At 40.9% G+C, this 21,140-nt stretch overlaps 1 protein-coding gene across 3 annotated transcripts in view; it reads right to left on the bottom strand.

Moving 5' to 3' along the window:
• dock8 (dedicator of cytokinesis 8) overlaps positions 1 to 18,216 on the bottom strand; it is a 92,551-nt gene extending 74,335 nt beyond the window's left edge. For all 3 annotated transcript variants that reach the window (XM_029638302.2, XM_029638303.2, XM_029638300.2), the window contains exon 1: positions 18,036 to 18,216. In XM_029638302.2, coding sequence (XP_029494162.2) covers positions 18,036 to 18,088 — 53 coding nt within the window. In that variant the 5' untranslated portion in view covers positions 18,089 to 18,216. The remainder of the gene's footprint in view (positions 1 to 18,035) is intronic.
• Positions 18,217 to 21,140: the final 2,924 nt, after the last annotated feature.

Consider the following 21,140-nt stretch of genomic DNA (forward strand, 5'->3'; position numbering starts at 1 on the left):
TCTAGCCCAGCTGATTTGTACGGGTCAAGATTTTGCAGCTCTTTCAGAACATCTGCTATCTGGATTTGGGTGAAGGAGAAGCTGGGGAGACTTGGGCAAGTATCTGCGAGGGGTACGGAGCTGTTGGCCGGGGTTGGGGTTGCCAGGAGGAAAGTATGGCCAGCCGTAGAGAAATGATTATTGAAATTCTCGATTATCATGGATTTATCGGTGGTGACAGTGTTACCTAGCCTCAGTGCAGTGGGCAGCTGGGAGGAGGTGCTATTATTCTCCATTGACTTTACAGTGTCCCAAAAAATGTTGGAGTTAGAGCTACAGGATGCAAATTTATGTTTGAAAAAGCTAGCCTTGTTTTCCTGACTGACTGTGTGTATTGGTTCCTGACTTCACTGAAAAGTCGCATATTGAAGTGTTTTAGGGAGCGTTTGAGAGTGATGAGGGGTGGTCGTTTGACTGCGGACCCATAGCGGATAGAGGCAATGAGGCAGTGATCGCTGAGATCCTGATTGAAAACAGCAAAGGTGTATTTGGAGGGGAAGTTGGTCAGGATAATATCTATGAGGGTGCCCATGTTTACGGATTTAGGGTTGTACCTGGTGGGTTCCTTGATAATTTCTCTGAGATTGAGGGCATCTAGTTGTATTGATTGTAGGACTGCCGGGGTGTTAAGCATATCCCAGTTTAGGTCACCTAACAGAACTAAATCTGATAGATGGGGGGCAATCAATTCACATATGGTGTCCAGAGCACAGCTGGGAGCTGAGGGGGGTCTATAACAGGCGGCAACAGTGAGAGACTTGTTTCTGGACAGATTCATTTTTAAAATTAGAAGCTCGACTGTTTGGGCATTGACCTGGACAGTATGACAGAACTTTGCAGGCTATCTCTGCAGTAGATTGCAACTCCTCCCCCTTTGACAGTTCTATCTTGACGGAAAATGTTGTAGTTGGGTATGTAAATCTCAGAATTTTTGGTGGCCTTCCTACACCAGGATTCAGACACGGCAAGGACATCAGGGTTGGCAGAGTGTGCTAAAGCAGCGAGTAAAACAAACTTAGGGAGGATGCTTCTGATGTTAACATGCATGAAACTAAGGCTTTTTCAGTTACAGAAGTCAACAAATGAGAGTGCCTGGGGACACGCAGGGCCTGGGTTAATCTCCACATCACCCGAGGAACAGAGGAGGAGTAGGATGAGGGTACAGCTAAAGGCTATCAAAACTGGTCGTCTAGTGCGTTGGGGACAGAGAATAAAAGGAGCAGATTTCTGGGCGTGGTAGAATAGATTCAGGGCATAATGTACAGACGGGTATGGTGGTGTCGTGTCTTTGGCAATGCCGGATTAAGTGATATGACATGCTATTCTATAAAATAATTTCTCTGTAATTAATATTACCCGATTAAGCTAATCAGGTAAACAAATAACTAGAAAGTCGAGGCACCACAAAATAATGTTTATAGTGCTATTATCTTCTGAATAAACTCAAAGACCTGGTAATCTTTTACATCAATAGCAGTCAATATTTAATCATCACCTTGTTTACTCTCATCTGAAAGTGGTAAATTCTTGGTTATCTTCACAAACCCTGGCTAACAAGTTGAATCAGCAATACAAAATGTGGTTTCATTATTTATTTACTAAATACCTAACTAATCACACAGGATTACATCTACACAGAATAAATCATACATTGATGGACCTGGTGAACTGAGCCGATATAACGGCTGGTTACACAAAGAAAAGGGGGGGTTTAAGTGAAAGAGCGGGAAGACTGAATAACAAAGGGAGAAGCTATGCTATCGTAAATACAGTATCTTATGCATTCTAAAATTACAGCCCATTTGGAAAAGGAGGATGCAATAAATATTTACTCTGAGCTGCGCTTCGGTAGATTGGTCGTCGATGGAAGGCCGGTTTGTCCAGCATAGATCTCTGGTGGTAGAATAAATACTTGGTAGTACCGTTGTTGTGTGGTAGAACAAATACTCTGTCCGTCCTGTCCTAGCCCACGTCTACAGTTGCTGCGCTAACGCGACGGCTAGGAGGTATCACTTCTTTAGTGAATAAGAGTCCAAAGTTCATACCAAGTTGCCATACTTTAAGCTCATGCTATATTCTTGCTGGTATAGTCGAAATTCATCCTTCTGGTGTGTAGGTCGTCACCTTCACATTGAAATTTGATGCTAATTTCGTTAGAGAACCTAAGGTTGGCTTAGTTCTGTAGGTGGTCTTTGTCTTTCAACATGGGGACCTCAAGTCCACACGTCCTTGGAAAAGCTTATTATCTGAGCCATTTTAACATAGGACTGTCGCCCTAAAGTACTCGGAACAGAGTACGAGACTGGAAGATCTGGGCAATAACTTAGGCAGATATTAACAACGCGCACACACTCATGAAATATATCATTACATTTCCTCCGAAATGAGCAGCGTTGTGGCACTAACTGATGGTTGTATGGGGGAGTTGTTTATGGCTCTATCACTTTCTACGTGCCGAATAAAATGAAACAAACTGAAATGAAAGCATAAACAAAACAAAACGTAGTTATGCCACCTTAATCATCTAATTGGACTGTATTCTATCTACGTCCATGGTCTTGGCAAAAGGACCCTATCCTGGCATTGTCTAATGTCATATCTAGGGCTTTCCTAATTTGTGGGGTGTTGCTTAGGGTACTATCCTAAGTTGATAACTACGTGATAAATCTGTAGCTGTAAGGCACTAGTTTTGGGCAGTCAACAGGGATGACCTATGGACTTCTGGGAAGAAAACTGGTGAGTACTGTAGCTGTAGAGTCAAAGGCCTAAAAATAAATGTTCAACTTTACTAAGGCTGGTATTTTGCTCGGATCCTAGCATAAATCCTAATTGGATGATCCGTTGTGCATGTGAGCTTATGCTTACACAAGCGCACATGTCAAGGGAAGAAAACCAAGTATCCTAGCAGATTACAACTGGTTAGCCAGGGTTCGTGAAGATAACCAAGAATTTACCACTTTCAGATGAGACTTAACAAGGTGACGATTAAATATTGACTGCTATTGAAGCTACTACTAAAGATGACCAGGTCTTTAAGAGTTTATTCGGAAGATAACCACTCTATAAACATTATTTCGTGGTGCCCTGACTCTCTTAATCATCAACCTGATTAGCTTAATCAGGTAATATTAATTACAGAGAAATTGTCTTATAGAATAGCATGTCATATAACTTAATCCGGCATAGCCAAAGACACGACAGTGGGATGCGGGTACAGTGGAGGTAAACCCAGGCACCGAGAAATGATAAGAGAGGTTGCGTCTCTGGACAGGCTGGTTATGCTGGGTGAGATCACCACATGTGTGGGAGGTGGGACAAAGGAGGTATCTGAGGCATGTTGAGTGGGACTAGGGGCTCCGCAGTAAACTAAGACAATAATAACTATCCTAAACAACAGTGTACAAGGCATATTGACATTTTAGAGACATAAGCGAGGCATAAAGCAATCACAGGTGTTGATTGGGAGAGCTAGCTAAGACAACGGGTAAGACAACAACAGCTAAGACAACAACAACAGGTAAAATGGCAATGAATGGGCAGAGAGGGTCGTTTAACTACACACAGGGCCTGAGTTGGGGCCGACAGATAAACAAAAAATAAACAAAATGGAGTACCGTGATTAAGGAACAGTCCAGCAGGCATCAGCTATGTAGCCAAGTGATCATAGGGTCAGGTGAACAGCAATAGATGGAACAAGGAAGCCGCTGGGTAGTCGTTACTAAGCTAGCACGCGGGAGACACAGCGTTTAAAGTTAGCAGGCCGAGGTAAGTAGAAGCGTCTGCTCCGACGTCCGGCAAAGGCCGGTTGAGGGCACAGCGGATGGAGTTAAGTCGGCGGACCAGTAGTGGTGGTACAGGCGGGGCGCCGTGTCGACAAAGGGTCGAGACCAGATGGCGGAAGAGGTAATTGTAGTTGTAGTAATTTTGTTTGCTAGCCGGGAGATGCGCCTGGCTCACGGCTAACTGGTACTAGCGTCGGGGCAGGGGCGTTAGCCACTATAGCCACTCGGTAGCAGCTAGCTAGCAGCGATGATCCGATGCAAAGGTCCAGAGCTTACGGCAAGGATCCGGTGGAGTGGTGGATTCTAGCCGTGTTGGGGTAGAGTCCGGGAGGCATCGGCTGAGTATCCGGGTGATCATAGAGTAGGCCGGGGGGTTGGCCTGGCTCAGGGCTAGCTTCGGGGCTGGGACACTCGGTGGCAGCTAGCCATCAGGAGTAATGGTCCAGGGTTTACGGCAGGAATCCGGCGTTGTAGTGAAGAAAGCAGTCCGATGCTGGCAAGTATTATCAAGCCCCAAAAAAAACGTCTGGTGTCTGTGCAGAAGGAAAGGCCACTAGCAGTGGCTAACAATGGCTAAATAGCTAGTAGCTAATGGAGGTTCTGGCTATAAGGTCTAAAGAAATGGTGGATCCGTGTCACATTGGGCGAGGCGGGTTACCAGAAGGTATATTCAATTTAAAAATAGAAAAGATATTGAAAATAAATTTACAAATATTTATTTTAAAACACAAAAAATACAAAAGTGCACGACAAACCACGTCTGCACTGCTACGCCATCTTGGATCCGACAAAGCGCTCAGCATTTAAACAACATGTTGTTGTATTAAATCATTATAGTCTATACATTTTGCATATAGGCTGTGACTTAGAATAAAATGTAAATGAAATGACTTATTACTGCCTTTTAATGTATTTTTTTTTTGAAACAGTCTCTTGCTTCAGATGGTGCCTGGAGAGCAGGCTCAACATCCTATTGGCCCTTCTTGACAGGCTGGGCAGAGATGCAGAGTTTTTTTTTTCTCCTTTTCTATAGGTAGGCCTAAAGTTTTTTGGGCAAAATAACCCAATCAAAACGGAAAGCTTCTTGAACATGGGAATATGCCAGACCTATTTGGGCAAAATCAATGATGGCCTTTTATTGTTCACAGCACAAACTGCACCTGTGTAATGATCATGCTGTTTAATCAGCTTCTTGATATGCCACACTGGTCAGGTGGATGGATTATCTTGACAAATGATAAATGCACACTAACAGGGATGTAAACAAATTTGTGCACAACATTTTAGAGAAATAAGCTTTTTGTGCATATGGAACATTTCTGGGATCTTTTATTCCATCTTATGAAACATGGGACCAACACTTTACATGTTGAGCTTCTATTTTTGTTCAGTATACTTCCATCACTCCAGTATCCCTGCACATTGTATATATGGTATTGGAACTGACCCTGTATATAGTATGCTTGCTTACTTACCTTACCTAACTATTGTGTTCTTCATTTTTCTTCTTATATCTCATGTTTTTTTTCTAGTAATACATTGTTATTGATTATTGCATTGTTGGGTTTTGAGTTTGCAAGAAAGGCATTTCACTGTACTTGTGCATGTGACATTAAAACTTGGAGTTGGGAATCTTTGAGGGGCACTGCCAAATGGGTCAGTGGCCCTGACTCTCCCCCAGTCCCCATGCTGTTCATGTGCACTGCTCTGTGTTCATTAACTCACTGTGGCCATTGTTTAGGATAGCTCTGATCTGCAACTAAACGATCACCTCTGCCCCTTCCCCAACCAACAGAATTATGTGGGCATCTCAACCCTAGGACTATCATGTGTTGCTAGCCAACAGAAACTTTGAGGCGGTAGTTTTACGTCAGTATAGCACAGTTTATAGTTAACCTCCCATACCATTTTGTCAACTTTCCTCTTGTGGCTTAAGTGTGAATTTGGACAAAATGTGATATGTTTACCACATTGTATGGTGTATGTGGCTATGGGCTGTGGCTCTAACTTGTTGGACTTTGCTTTGTGTTCATTTGCATGCTACTCTCCTCCCAACTGCCTGCATCCCGCCCAGGTCATGACCTTCAGAGCCATGTGGTTGCAGTTCCTCCTAACAGGCTCAGTGACCCCATGGAATGAGACTGGGCAGTATGTGAGAGAGAGAGAGAGAGCATGCGAGAAAGCAAGAGAGCGAGCTCCTGTTAAAAAAGGGATCGTTCACTCAAATGAGGAAACTGTTGTTAAGGTAAACTATGCAGGAGGAGGCATGGCATAAAACACTGATAACACCACTGCAGTTCGCCAGGAGAGTTGCGTATACTGAAGAGTACAAGGGCCATTCTAAGACTACCTCTGGTATTCGCCGCACCTTTATGAATGTCTAAGGAATGTGAGTCTGAACTGGATGTTCCATGGGTTGGTCGAATATATGTACAAGACCCAACTGTAAACATACAACTTGGAGTGAAGACGCTACGGCTGGAATCAAAATAAGCCATGATTGCAATGCTTGTACAGTATATGTTGTACAGTATCCAATCAACTCATCATGCGTACATAATGTATCTTCTACTGTAGTTTTGTACAATTACTGCTAAGGTTAAATAAAACCTAACATTTAGTAGCAGGAGTGGAAAACAAAAACACAGCTCATTTCCTTTCTTCCGGTGTAATCTTAAACCCTACTGGTTGTTTGCCAGCTCTAACATGACTGGACAAGGTTGTTTGTTATTAACCAATAGTTAGCGGCCGCAAGTAGCAGACTTTAAAATGGCCCACGAAAAGGATTATGAAATGATGTGACCCGCGAATCCACGATAGAAATACAAAATGTCACTCTGCTAATATGAGTCATACCATTTGAACGGTTTGGGCTTTTAAACGGTCTGCATTGTAAAAGCCCAACCATCATGACAGAGAAAAATGAAGAGAACAATCAGCAACAAGTGCTTCTTTTGTGTTAACAGTAAAACAATGTTTTTGGCCCTTTGCCTTCATCATTTTGTTATAGATTACAAAAAGAGTATTTTAGATTATTCAAAATGGCGTCTAAGGTTAATAGACCAATCACAATTATTCAACATTACTATTAAAATACTCATTAACAGGATTGGTTAACTGTTTGCTGGATGAAAGCGTCTGCTAAATGGCATATATTATATTGTTTATAAGTTGCTAGCTATCCCATAAAGCCATCGCCAAAAACCAGAATTATTTTCATCTTGTCCTGTGGTTAGGTTCTATTGACAGAATCTGACCAGACTGAAGACAACGCAGAGTTTAGAAAAATTGAAAGATTTTATTTAAAAGACTTTATTTAACTTACTTTATCTTACTTCCAATGACTGCCTACACGCAAGTAGGCGGCATGTGTTTCGCAACGGAGCCATGGACGCAAGGGGGCGTTGCGATGCCACTCCGTTGTGGACATCCCCATTGAAATGAATGACTGCTGCCAAAGCAGCAGCTACTCTTCCTGGGGTCCAGCAAGATTAAGGCAATTTATACCATTTTAAAACATTACAATACATTCACAGATTTCACAACACACTGTGTGCCCTCAGGCCCCTACTCCACCACTACCACATATCTACAGTACTAAATCCATGTGCATTCAACATGTCAATAACGAACAAGTCAATCTCTCCTCCATTTTCAGCCAGGAGAGATTGACATGCATATTATTAATATTAGCTCTCTATGTACATCCAAGGACCAGCCGTGCTGCCCTGTTCTGAGCTAATTGCAATTTTCTTAAGTATTTTTTTGTGGCACCTGACCACACGACTGAACAGTAGTCCAGGTGCGACAAATCTAGGGCCTGTAGGACCTGACTTGTTGGTAGTGTTGTTAAGAAGGCAGAGCATCATTTATTATAGACATACTTCTCCCCATCTTAGCTACTACTGCATCAATATGTTTTGACCATGACAGTTCACAATCTAGTGTTACTCCAAGCAGTTTAGTCATCTCAACTTGCTCAATTTCCACATTATTTATTACAAGATTTAGTTGAGGTTGAGGGTTTAATGAGTGTTTTGTTCCAAATACAATGCTTTTAGTTTTATAAATATTTAGGGCTAACTTATTCCCTGCCACCCACTCTGAAACTAAATGCAGCTCAGTTTTGCAGTCATTTCAGTCGCTGTAGTAGCTGACGTGTATAGCGTTGAGTATTCCACATACATAGAAACTCTGGCTTTACTCAAAGTCAGTGGCATGTCGTTAGTAAAAATTGAAAAAAGCATGGGGTCTAAACAGCTACCCTGGGGAATTCCAGATTCTAACTGGATTATATTTGATAGGCTTCCATTAAAGAACATCCTCTGTGTTCTGTTAGACAAGTAACTCATTATCCACATTATAGCAGGTGGTGTAAAGCCATAACACATATGTTTTTCCAGCAGCAGACTATGATCAATAATGTCAAAATCTGCACTGAAGTCTAACAAGACATCAACCACAATCATTGTATCATCAATTTCTCTCAGCCAATCATCAGTCATTTGTGTAAGTGCTGTGCTTGTTGAGTGTCCTTCCCTATAAGAATGCTGAAATTCTGTTGTCAATATGTTTACTGTTAAATTGCATTGTATCTGATCAAACACAATATTTTCCAGAAGTTTACTAAGGGTTTGTAACAGGCTGACTGGTTGGCTATTTGAGCCAGTAAAGGGGGCTTTACTATTCTTGGGTAGCGGAATGACTTTAGCTTCCCTCCAGGCCTGAGGGCACAGGCTCTCTAGTAGGCTTAAATTGAAATTGGCAAATAGGAGTGTCAATATCATCTTCTATTATCCTCAGTAATTTTCCATCTAGATTGTCAGACCCTGGTGGCTTGTCATTGTTGATAAACAACAATAATTTGTTCACCTCTTCCACAGTGACTTTACAGAATTCAAAAGTACAATTCTTGTCTTTCATAATTTGGTCCGATATACTTGGATGTGTAGTGTCAGCGTTTGTTGCTGGCATGTCATCCCTAAGTTTGCTTATCTTGCCAATTAAAAAGTCATTAAAGTAGTTTGCAATATCAGTGGGCTTTGTGAGGAATGAGCCATCTGATTCAATAAATGAAGGAGCCATCTGATTCAATAAATGAAGGAGCCATCTGATTCAATAAATGAAGGAGCCATCTGATTCAATAAATGAAGGAGCCATCTGATTCAATAAATGAAGGAGCCATCTGATTCAATAAATGAAGGAGCCATCTGATTCAATAAATTAAGGAGCCATCTGATTCAATAAATGAAGGAGCCATCTGATTCATTAAATGAAGGAGCCATCTGATTCAATAAATGAAGGAGCCATCTGATTCAATAAATGTCAAGTTGGCTTTTTTACCAAAAATTTAATTTAAGGTGCCCCAAAGCTTTTTACCATCACTCTTTATATAATTTATCATCTTTGTTTCATAGTGTAGTTTATTTTTATTTAGTTTAGTCACATGATTTCTTAATTTGCCAATCAGTTGGGCTGCCAGACTTATTTGCCATATCTTTTGCCTCATCCCTCTCAACTGTACAATTGTTCAATTCCTCATAAATCCAAGGGGATTTAACAGTTTTTATAGTCATTTTCTTAATTGGTGTGTGCTTATTGGTAACTGGAATAAGTAGTTTCATAAATGTGTCATGGGCAGCGTCTGGTTGCTCCTCATTACACACAACAGACCAGCAAATATTCTTTACATCATCACTACAAAACTTATTGTATGACCTCTTATACACTATATTAGGCTCAGCCTTTGTAACTTTGGTTTTCCTAGATATGGCAATTATATTGTGATCACTACATCATCCTATGGATTTGGATACTGCTTTAAAGCAAACATCTGCAGCGTTAGTAAAAATGTGATCAATACATTTCACACATATTATACATTGTCCTCCAACAAGAGTTCCTGAATTCTCTCTTCTCTCACATGTGATGTGAAATGAAACAATGTAGTGACTTTCCCTGCAGGTCAAATATGATGCAGATGTACCAGCCAGAGTGCTTGCTTCCAATGGCAAAAATAGAATTGTCATTCAATGAATTATCTGGGTGAATATAAAAAAAATGTCAGGTTACACAGCAAAATATTTAGGGGCATATGCAACTAGCGTGGTCACAAATTAGAGCTAGGCACACAGCCAACTCACTAACTCCATAAACAACTCCTACCAGACACACACCCACCCACTCACTAACTAACACAAGGCATATACAGACAGGCACATTAACTATAAACTCTATACACAAGGGTCAACAAAAGTGGTTATCCAAAGTCAAGAGTTATAGAGAACACCTTAAAACACAAGCAGACTACTCCACCTTTCACACACACACACCACACAACCATGTGCACACACACACACACACACACACACACACAATAAGGCATGGTAAAGTGAGACAAGCCAACATACAGCATAACTCTATTGAGAAACACAAGGGCCCAAAACTTCCCGAAGTAACAGATTTAGTGAAAGGCCAAAGCCAGGCAGGCCACAACAGTCAGCATAGCATGGTTCAATTCCATCTCATTAAAAGTTAAATCTGCAGTTGTAACAATAACATAGCATACTCACTGGCTCTGTTTCAGTAAAAAAAAAATGAAGGATGGGGCTGGAGAAATGTAACCACTCAAATTCATACAGAGCTATGGATCCAAGGACTGACCATCCATGATATCAAAATTATAGTTCTAAGCATGTTTAGACTGAGGCTATAGTGTTTGTTGACATATACTTTGTTGAGGTACGATAGTCGAACTAAGCTTATGAGACATAAGTTATATTCTTCAAGAATCAATGGGTTACATATCATTCATGTATTAGTAAAAAAAAATGGATGTAACAACTGCAGATTGCCCCTTTAAGGCACTGTGTAGTAGGCTGTTGATGTTCTCCCAAAATGGTAGGACTTCCCTTTCTATTTGCTGACAGGAGGAATTGTAACCAAGTCAACAACAACAGTATTTAACGGTGTTGAAACAGCTAGCCTAACACCTTATTACACCATAACATATTATTAAAAGTGAAGATCAGACACCCAGAAAGTGAGTCAATGTTGGCAACATCTTTGGAAACACGCAATGGACTCAACCACCTATGATGTCCTTTCCACAATAGTCAACTCAGCAACAGTCAAATATAGCATCTGTCTTGCTTCACAGAACCCAAATAACAATTTAAAGTGCAAGTGTATTTACGCTGTTAACTCCATAGCTCCCCAGTGGACAGGACTGATATCATGCTGTTGTGATTTCAACTAAGTGTGCCAGAGAATAACAGATTTTCTCAGACAAACTATTGTACCGAGTTACATTTTCTTGTTCTTTTTCTTTGGGGAGTCAGAAAATGTTAAAGATGTAGAGGTTTTTTGGTAACGGATTTTCAAGGCACAGGGCAATGTTTCTTAAACTTCCACAAGGCAAATCATTTCTCCAAAACTAAATATAAGTGTTGGTACTGTACTAGTTGGCAGGAGTCTTTACGTCAACATTATTGTTTTTTAAAGTATTTATAATAGCTTTTATGACTTTCTCTGGTAGATAGATTAAAAATGTATATACAGTGTGCTTTAATTTCAACAAAAAATGTGACTCTTAGGTTTCATTTGACAACAGAATTGACATGCTCTTATGAACTTCCGATGTTGGTGCTCATGAGTCCTTTCACATGGAAATGCCCTGAGGGTAAGTTCTGCTGACAGGAAAAAGCTCAGTCTTTTTTTGCCAGGCTGCATACTATGTGGCAGGCCGGCACTTGTGTGTAGTGCCTTTGAGCATTTCTGGATCATTCTGTAGCATTCCTCACTGTAGGCTATTATCACTCACAGCTATGCTCACGCTGTCAGGCTCAGGGGCATCAGATAGCTAAACCTTTCATTCAGCCAACGGGCCCAGTCATGATCAATGTTACAACCACCCACACGCTGGTATTACCATTGAGTCATTATTTTGGAGCTGGGTGATCCTTTGGGTGCATCTCAATAATAGTCTAAAGTACCTTCCTCTCCTCGACTTCTCTACTTCATTTGCACTAATCTGAAAACATGGGCATGGAGGAAACTATATAGATACCTGATGCATTGCCCACCAGGAAGTGTCTTTCAACCATCCAGTTCCTTAAAAAGTCAGTTCAGGTGAAAGAGAGCAGATGGGAAACTACTCCAGACTATTGAGATGTCCCCTTTGTGTCCCACATACTGTAGCTTCCAGCTGCAGACTAAATGGGTTCCAGTCAGTCCTATCAGTGGCATCAGAGCTCAGCTTCCTGTCCAGAAGAGGGTTGGGAGGGGGGGGATAAGACAGAAACAAACACATCAAATAGCTGGCAAGATAGTTTTCCCCAAGGAGAGAGAGTGGAGGATGGAATCTGCCCTGAGCGCGTAGAGGGTCCAGACCCAACATTTAGGAGGGCCTCAAATCAACACTGGTCTGCTATCCTACCTGGTCTACTATCCTATTATACTCAAAGTATAATGCTTATTCGCAGAGTTTAACTGACAACATCAGGTGTAGACCTAAGAACACCGTCTATATTTCATTGACATTTTAATTGATTTATACATTTGCCTTAGTAGAGAGGATAGCATTTACATTCTTTCTACAGAGCAAATATTTGCACGTATCTTCAATACCTCCTCTATCTTGGGTAAGAAACCAATATTTCCTGTTTTAAAACAGTCATGAAGTGAAAAGAGAAGTGAAACAACCGTATCAAATAGCAGGATTTCCTTCTCACTCCATCTTGAGAGAGAAAGAGGAATGTGCTGATCTTTACATGCGTATGTTTGCGTGCATGTGTGACATGCTACAGTGCAGAACCTAAAAAGGTTGAGTGGATTTGTTGTATATTACTTCCAAACTGCCTGCCTACTTCATTCAACGTTACAGAGTATGAAACGTGTTCACATTTGGAAAAATACAAATGGCTGATAAATTGTCCGTCAAGAATGTAAACAATAGCTTTTCATCACCACACAACTGCAGAAATGTGTCAAACTCAGTGAGTGACATATTACTGTTGTTAGGGGTGAACCACCACCCACCCACACACTAGGGCTGCATAATTAATCTAATTCATATTGAAATTGGTACCGGAGAATCAGCTCTTGGACCAATAGAGTCCGAGACAGCTTTACCCCCAAGCCATAAGACTGCTAAATAGTCAGTTAATGGTACCCAAACTATCTGCATTGACCACACACACACACACACACACACACACACACACACGGTCAAAAGTTTTAGAACACCTACTCATTCAAGAGTTTTTCTTTATTTTTACAATTTGTTACATTGTAGAATAGTGAAGACATCACAACTATGAAGAAATAACACATGGAATCAAGTAATAACAAAATAAGTGTTATGTAAAATATATTTTGAATTGTTTTTGAGATTCTTCAAATAGCCACCCTTTGTCTTGATGACAGCTTTGAACACTCTTGACATTCTCTCAACCAGCTTCACCTGGAATGCTTTTCCAACAGTCTTGAAGGAGTTCCCACATATGCTGAACACACAAACCGTCTCAATTTGGTTGAAGTTGGGGGATTGTGGAGGCCAGGTCAACTGATGCAGCACTCCATCACTCTTCTTCTTGGTAAAATAGCCCTTACACAGCCTGGAGGTGTGTTGGGTCATTGTCCTGTTGAAAAACAAATGATAGTCCCACTAAGCCCAAGCTAGATGGGATGGTGTATCGCTGCAGGTAGCCATGCTGGTTAAGTGTGCCTTCAATTCTAAATAAATCACAGACAGTGTCACAAGCAAAGCCCCACCACAGCATAACACCTCCTCCTTCATGCTTTATGGTGGGAAATGCACATGCTGAGATCATCCGTTCACCCACACAGCGTCTCACAAAGACACGGCGGTTGGAACCAAAAATCTCCAATTTGGACTCCAGACCAAAGGACAAATTTCCACCGGTTTAATGTCCATTGCTCGTGTTTCTTGGCCCATGCAAGTCTCTTCTTCTTATTGGTGTCTTTTAGTAGAGGTTTCTTTGCAGCAATTCGACCATGAAGGACTGATTCACACAGTCTCCTCTGAAAAGTTGATGATGAGATGTGTCTGTTACTTGAACTCTGTGAAGCATTTATTTGGGCTGCGATTTCTGAGGCTAGTAACTCTAATGAACTTATACTCTGCAGCAGAGGGAACTCTGGGTCTTCCTTTCCTGCGGTGGTCCTCATGAGAGCCAGTTTCATCATAACGCTTGATGGTTTTTGCGACCGCACTTGAAGAAACGTTCAAAGTTCTTGACATTTTCCAGATTGACTGACCTTCATGTCTTGAAGTAATGATGGACTGTCGTTTCTCTTTGCCTATTTGAGCTCCTGTTGCCATAAGATGGACTTGGTCGTTCACTAAATAGGGCTATCTTCTGTATACCCCCCTACCTTGTCACAACACAACTGAGTGGCTCAAACGCATTAAGTTGGTGGCGGTAATACACCTTAAAATTGGATTCCAACTACCATGTATAATCCACAGGAGAAAATAAATGAGGCGAGACTAATCAAAGAAAACCTGGTTGGTTTTTGGTTGGTTTTCCCTTTCATCCGTGGACCAATTGCCACCTTAGAGAACACACAATTCCGGGCAGACCCAAAATGTGTTAAAACTCCACAAAGATCCAGCAACAAAAAAGTACCATATGCACCTCAGGTAACCCATCTACTTTGAAGAATCTCAAATATTAAATACATTTTGATTTGTTTAACACTTTTTTGGAAACTACATGATTGAAATGAGCCTATAATAAGAAGGCTCTTCGGGTCTTTGTTTTCTTTGGTATTAGCGGAATTGAGGCCGTCTGCTATTCTGTTCTTTATTTTCCTCTTATTATTATTATTTATCCTGATGCCTTGTTACGTTACCCTGCCTTCATGTACACATCTACCTCGAACCTCTGCACAATGATCTGGTACTGGTACTCCCTGTATATACAGCGCATTCGGAAAGGATTCAGACCTTCACCTTTTCCACATTTTGTTGCGTTACAGCCTTTTTCTGAAATGGATTACATTTTTTTTTTTAAACGTCCTCAATCTACACACAATACCCCATAATGACAAAGCGAAAACAGGTTCCAGACATTTCTGCAAATGTATAAAAAATAAAAACAGAAATACCTTGTTTTCATAAGTATTCAGACCCTTTGCTATGAGACTTGAAATTGAGCTCAGGTGCATCCTGTTTCCATTGATCATCCTTGAGATGTTTCTACAACTTGATTGGAGTCCACCTGTGGTCAATTCAATTGATTGGATGGGATTTCGAAAGGCACACAGCTGGCTTTATAATGTCCCACAGTTGACAGTACATGTCAGAGCAAAAACCAAGACATGAGGTTGAAGGAATTGTCTGTACAGCTCCGAAACACAGATCTGGGGAAGGATACCAAAAAATGTCTGCATCATTGAAGGTCCACAAGAACACTGTGGCCTCCATCATTCTTAAATGGAAGAAGAACCACCAAGACTCTTCCTAGAGCTGGCCATCCGGCCAAACTGAGCAATCAGGGAAGAAGGGCCTTGGTAAGGGAGGTGACAGAGCTCCACAGTTCCTCTGTGGCAATGGGAGAACCTTTCAGAAGGACAGCCATCTCTGCAACACTCCAACAAATCAGGCCTTTATGGTAGATTGGCCAGACAGAAACCACTCCTTAGTAAAAAGGCACATGACAGACCACCTGGAGTTTGCCAAAAGGCACCTAAAGGACACTCAGACCATGAGAAACCAAGAGTGAACTCTTTGGCCTGAATGACAAGCCTCACGTCTGGAGGAAACCTGGCACCATCCCTAAGGTGAAGCATGGTGGTGGCAGCATCATGCTGTGGGGATGTTTTCAGCAGCAGGGACTGGGAGACTAGTCAGGATCGAGGGAAAGATGAACAGAGCAAAGTACAGAGATCATTGATGAAAACCTGCTCCAGAGCGAGCTCAGACTGGGGCGAAGGTTTACCTTCCAACAGGGCAACAACCCTTAGCACACAGCCAAGACAACACAGGAGTGGCTTCAGGACAAGTCTCTGAACATCCTTGAGTTGCCCAGCCAGAGCCCGGACTTGAACCCGATCGGACATCTCTGGAGAGACCTGAAAATAGCTGTGCAGCGACGCTCCCCATCCAACCTGACAGAGCTTGAGAGGATCATCAGAGAAGAATGGGAGAACTCCCCAGATTCAGGTGTGCCAAGCTTGTAGTGTTATACCCACGAAGAATCGAGGCTGTAATCGCTGCCAAAGGTGCTTCACCAAAGTACTGAGTAAAGGTGATTTTTTTATTTTGGAGTGAAGGTGATTACGTTTTTCATTTTTAATAAATGTGGAAAAATTTATAAAAACTTTATGTTTTGTCATTATGGGGTATTGTGTGTAGATTGATGAGGGGGGAAATAAATATTTAATACATTTTAGAATAAGGCTGTGAAGTAACAAAATGTGTAAAAGGTCAAGGGGTCTGAATACTTTCCGAATGCACTGTAGCTCCATTCTTGTGTATTTTATTTTATTCCTTGTGTTTCTATTTTATTTGAAAGACTGCATCACTGGGAAGAGCTTGTACATAAGTATTTCAAGGTAAAGTCTATTCCTAAGGTTAGCCATTGACTCTGAATGGTCAAGGTAATTGTTAAGGTTTAGGATAGTCTTAAAGCAAAAATATCAAAAACAACTTTCTATGACTTGATTCAAACATGCATCCCTTGGAATCAGAGGCAGATGCTTACGAAACCTACTTGAAGGTAACAGCGCTCACTTTTGCCCCTAGCAGCCGGTTTTTCCCGTCATCTCCGACATCCTCAGAAATGGATGGACGTCAAATACGGACTTGTATCAGAGGTGACCTGGCTGGTTCTGTTAGGTAAAATGTGTATTATTCCAAACTAGAACAATGCTGCTTTCCACTTCTCTTCTTAATATAATTCATTATATTTCTAAGATTCCAACATTTCACCCAAGATTTTTTTAAAGTTTTTTAAAACCTATATAGCCAATCAAATCGCAATATTTTGTCAAAAAGAATTTGCTATTACATTCTTTCCCACATATCATGCACCCCTAACACACACACACACAATCCTGAACTTTCATAGGTTGGTGACCAGCTATGGTCAGCAACAAAAACCCATGTGGACAATATAGGCTGTAGAGACAGAGCCAGACAATTAGCTGGCTTAGCAGTTCATTCAAGGACCAAGATAAAATACTCTCTGCCTTTCAGCAGCTGACCTCAGCCCTATTACACAGGAGATGCTGCCCCATCTTCTCCACTTCAATCAAACTGACAATCCAATAAATGGTAGGTCTCATCAGCATACTGAAGGCAGGGGGTGAGTGACTGAGCTAAATGGACAGGATACACATCGATTAATGTGTAATATAACTTATAGTTCAGTCTAGGTTGGTGATTTGGATACATGTTAGAATGCCACAAAATGTTCAGAAACGGCAAGAGGTATGGGTTACTCAATACACACCTCCACAGTTACTCCTTTTTTAATGTAAAGTTATAGTAGTCTATAGGGCCATGGGAGATATGTATTTGTTTTATCAATGGCCTAACGGCATGACACACAATGGTCTCACATATACTACTTCCTCTGCACCTGGTCAATGTGTCAGAGCAGGAACAATGACTACATCCCTTAATTTATAGCATCTCCGACTGGGCTGCTAGATGGGCTTCATATACACCATGCAGAGGGGAAATGATCAAATACAGACCAGATATAGAAACATACCCAAATGAGGAGGAAATGAAGCAGACAAAAATATGTTTGTATCAACTCAGTGAGCTGTAAGTAGACAGAAAATATGCATGTTTTCTTGTTCATTGGGGGGGAAATACAGTATATAAGCTCTACTGTTGATAGAATAGGGTTTTATTGTTAGTTTACTACTTTAAAGATGGTATAATAAAATGTGTGATTGGTTTATTACACTCAAAAGCCTGTTTAATATTCTGTTTAATATCCTTATTCATAGATAATTATTATTGACGGTCATTAAAGCAAATATCTCAGTGTTTAACTGAAGGAAAGCAACCCACCCATGATAGAGTAGCCTAGCCTACAGTATTATTAACAAACATTCACAACATGTAGCTCTGCCGGTTAAGGAATCCACTCCCCGTCCTTTGGCGTAACACAGCTCACTCAAATCAAACCTGACGCAAACGGCATAAAGGTGTGTGAAAGAGACGAACATTACCTGTTGATCTTCAGAGCGAACGCACGTCGCTCTGCGCTGGCCAGAGACGCCATGTGAAGTTTACTCCAGTTCCGCGGAGGTATAGCAACAGTTTCCCTGCGGGATGGTAACTTATCCTAACGCGCTGCTAACGCAGATGTCATTGCAAGCCTCATCTTCGGGGTGGCAGCGTTATGGGTGGAAACTTCCGCATTTGAAACCTTCCCCATCCTAAACAGCCAGACACCGGCTGCAGCGTGTGAGAGGATCAGACACGCACACTCTCGCTGCTAGATAAGCCCTTGGGTTTGCGTAATAAGCAGTCTGGCGAGGGTGAGAGAAGTGTTGGACTCCCCACATTGACATAAACCCATTTATTTGTAATATGTTCTGGTCCCAAATGTGTGTAGTAGCACAACTGTTTAAAAGCCGTCTGTTGACAGTGGCATGTGCTCCGCACCTCGAGGGTTAGACTGGACGGGAGTTTGATCTTCACTAGGTGGGTTCATATAAAAGATTAACTACATCAGAGGGGATATGTTTGTAAAAAAAGAATGGAAGCCTATAGCACAAATAGAACAATTATACAGATATTTCACCGGATGAATAAATGTGAAGCTTCCGCTTGGCAGTTCCACTCAATTTCAAATATGGTAGTGAGAGGAAGTCCAGCGGTCGGCGGTGGGAGAAGACGGAACGAGCTGTAATTTTAGCCGACATTCTGCACATTTTCTCATCGATGAAACATCTGATCTCAGTACAGTTTTCTGGGGTATTTTTTGTTGACAGAACGCAAAGATGAATTGAGTTTGTGCACACGCACACGTTACAGGCGTTCCCTAAAGGAAATATGCAAATGTTTGCAAGAACGCGCCAATAGAATCTCGTTAGCTCGTGCTTGGCTCTGCCCACCTCCTTGCTTGTTCTGCCCACTATGGCTCATTTGTTCCCATTTGAAACCACGGGGTGTGGTCTATCTTGGTTTAGTTATACAAATCTTTGGCTATAGCCTGTGATTGAATAGCTAGGTGCGTGCGCCCTCTACCGTCAGACAATACTGTTGACATGATATATTCAGCCGCACGTTGTTCACGATAGTTAAGTCGTTGTATTGATTAGATGTGTGTATTTTCATACTTATTTTTAACGAATACCTAGCTACGTCGGTAGGTCTTGCGGAACTGTTTAACTAACAATCATTTTCTCAGACGGATTGTCTATATTGTTGTACAAAATGGAAAGGAACACATGACAAAAGCATCAACATGGAAATAGTAATCGCCTACTAATTAAAGCTAAAATCAAGTAAATTCAATGAATTGCCTTGAATTGTTTCAGACTGACAGTTGCCATATTGATGGGACAGTTTTAAACGCAGCGATGTTCTAGCTAGCTAGCTGCTCTGCTAACATTTCATATATGCATGAATGGGCAGCGTCAGCAAGCTAGCCTAGAAGCAGAGTTAGCCAGCTAGCTGACTTCTCTATACTACAGCACTGCTGGACTTTTTTTAAACGGTCCCACGTTGACAGCTTGCAATTTGACCAAATATACCAGATTCAACCTAAGGCTGTAAGAGCTCACTTCAAAATCATTTCACAAAAGTAAAATACACATTTCATGTACACTGTTTTAACCTGTTTTAGCACAGTTGCAGCTGACAGTATTTTTGAATGACAACACGTTTGTGGCGTCCGTTTTCTTTTTACACACAAGTGAATATGCAGATAGCCAATTAGAACAGGTAGTCAGTCCATTGTGGCTGCGTTTAACACAGTCAGACCATTTCTGATATTTTTTTCCACTAATTGGTCTTTTGCACAATCACAACAGGTCTGTTTCAGAGCTGATCTGATTAGTCAAAAGACAAATTAGTGGGGAAAAAATATCAGAATTGGGCTGCCTGTGAAAATGCAGACTGTCTTCTGTCTGTTTTCCGTAAATAATTCTGTAACACGAAAATATGGACTTGTGGGAACCCTAATCCTATAAAGGAGTGTATCAATTTAACCTTTTTTTATTATTATTTCTCGCTGCTATGAAATAAAAGGTCCTTATGCTTCCAAAACCGTACTGCAAGGGATGTATGTTAATGTTCTGCTTTTGTCCAATGACTCTTATGTATAATGTAATGGAACTGAGAGTCATGAACAAGGGCTATAGCTAGGGCTGGGCGATATGGCCAAAATATTATATCACAGTATTTTAAAAAAAATATGGACGGTATGATGGTTTTTGACAGTATTTTAAGTTAACTAAACAAAAATGTTCTACATTTGCTTTATGAGTAATGAGTGATCCTAGGGTGGCAACACATACATTCTTAGTGATTTCAATGGGTCTTTCTCCATTCTGATTGTTTTATACTGTTCAATTCAACTTCAATCAAAACAAATTTCAGCACTTATCATTTCTCCATTTCCTGCACTAAATTGCAGTGGTGGAAAAAGTATCCAATTGTCATACTTGAGTAAAAGTAAAAGATACGTTAATAGAAAATTACTCAAATAAAAGTGAGTCACCCAGTAAAATACTATTTGAGTAAAAGTCTAAAAGTATTTGGTTTTAAATATACTTAAGTATCAAAAGTAAAAGTATAAATCATTTCAAATTCCTTATATTAAGGAAAACAGATGGCACCATTTCTTTTTTTTTTTTTTTTTTTTTTTTTACTTACGGAGAGCCAGGGGCACACTCCAACACTCAATCATAATTTACAAACAAAGCATTTATGTTGAGTGAGTTCTCCAGATCAGAGGCAGTAGATGACCAGGGATGTTCTCTTGACAAGTGTGTGAATTAGACCATTTTCCTGGCCTGCTAAGCATTACAAATGTAAGGAGTACTTTTAGGTTTTCAGGGAAAATGCATGGAGTAAAAAGTACAATATTTTCTATCGGAATGTAGTAAAGTAAAAGTAGTCAAAAATTTAAAAAAATAGTAAAGTAAAGTACAGATACAAAAAAAAAACTTAAGTAGTACTTGAAAGTATTTTTACTTAAGTACTGTAGCGACCCGCACAGACAGCTGTGTGTTATGTGTTAGGCTAGGAGGTGGTTGTGTTGTACTGACCAGTACCCGGTGTTCGCGGGGTCCGACATGTCAATCAACCTGCTATCTGCCAAT

The sequence above is a fragment of the Oncorhynchus nerka genome, linkage group LG27, assembly GCF_034236695.1.
Source record: "Oncorhynchus nerka isolate Pitt River linkage group LG27, Oner_Uvic_2.0, whole genome shotgun sequence".
NCBI lineage: Eukaryota > Metazoa > Chordata > Actinopteri > Salmoniformes > Salmonidae > Oncorhynchus > Oncorhynchus nerka.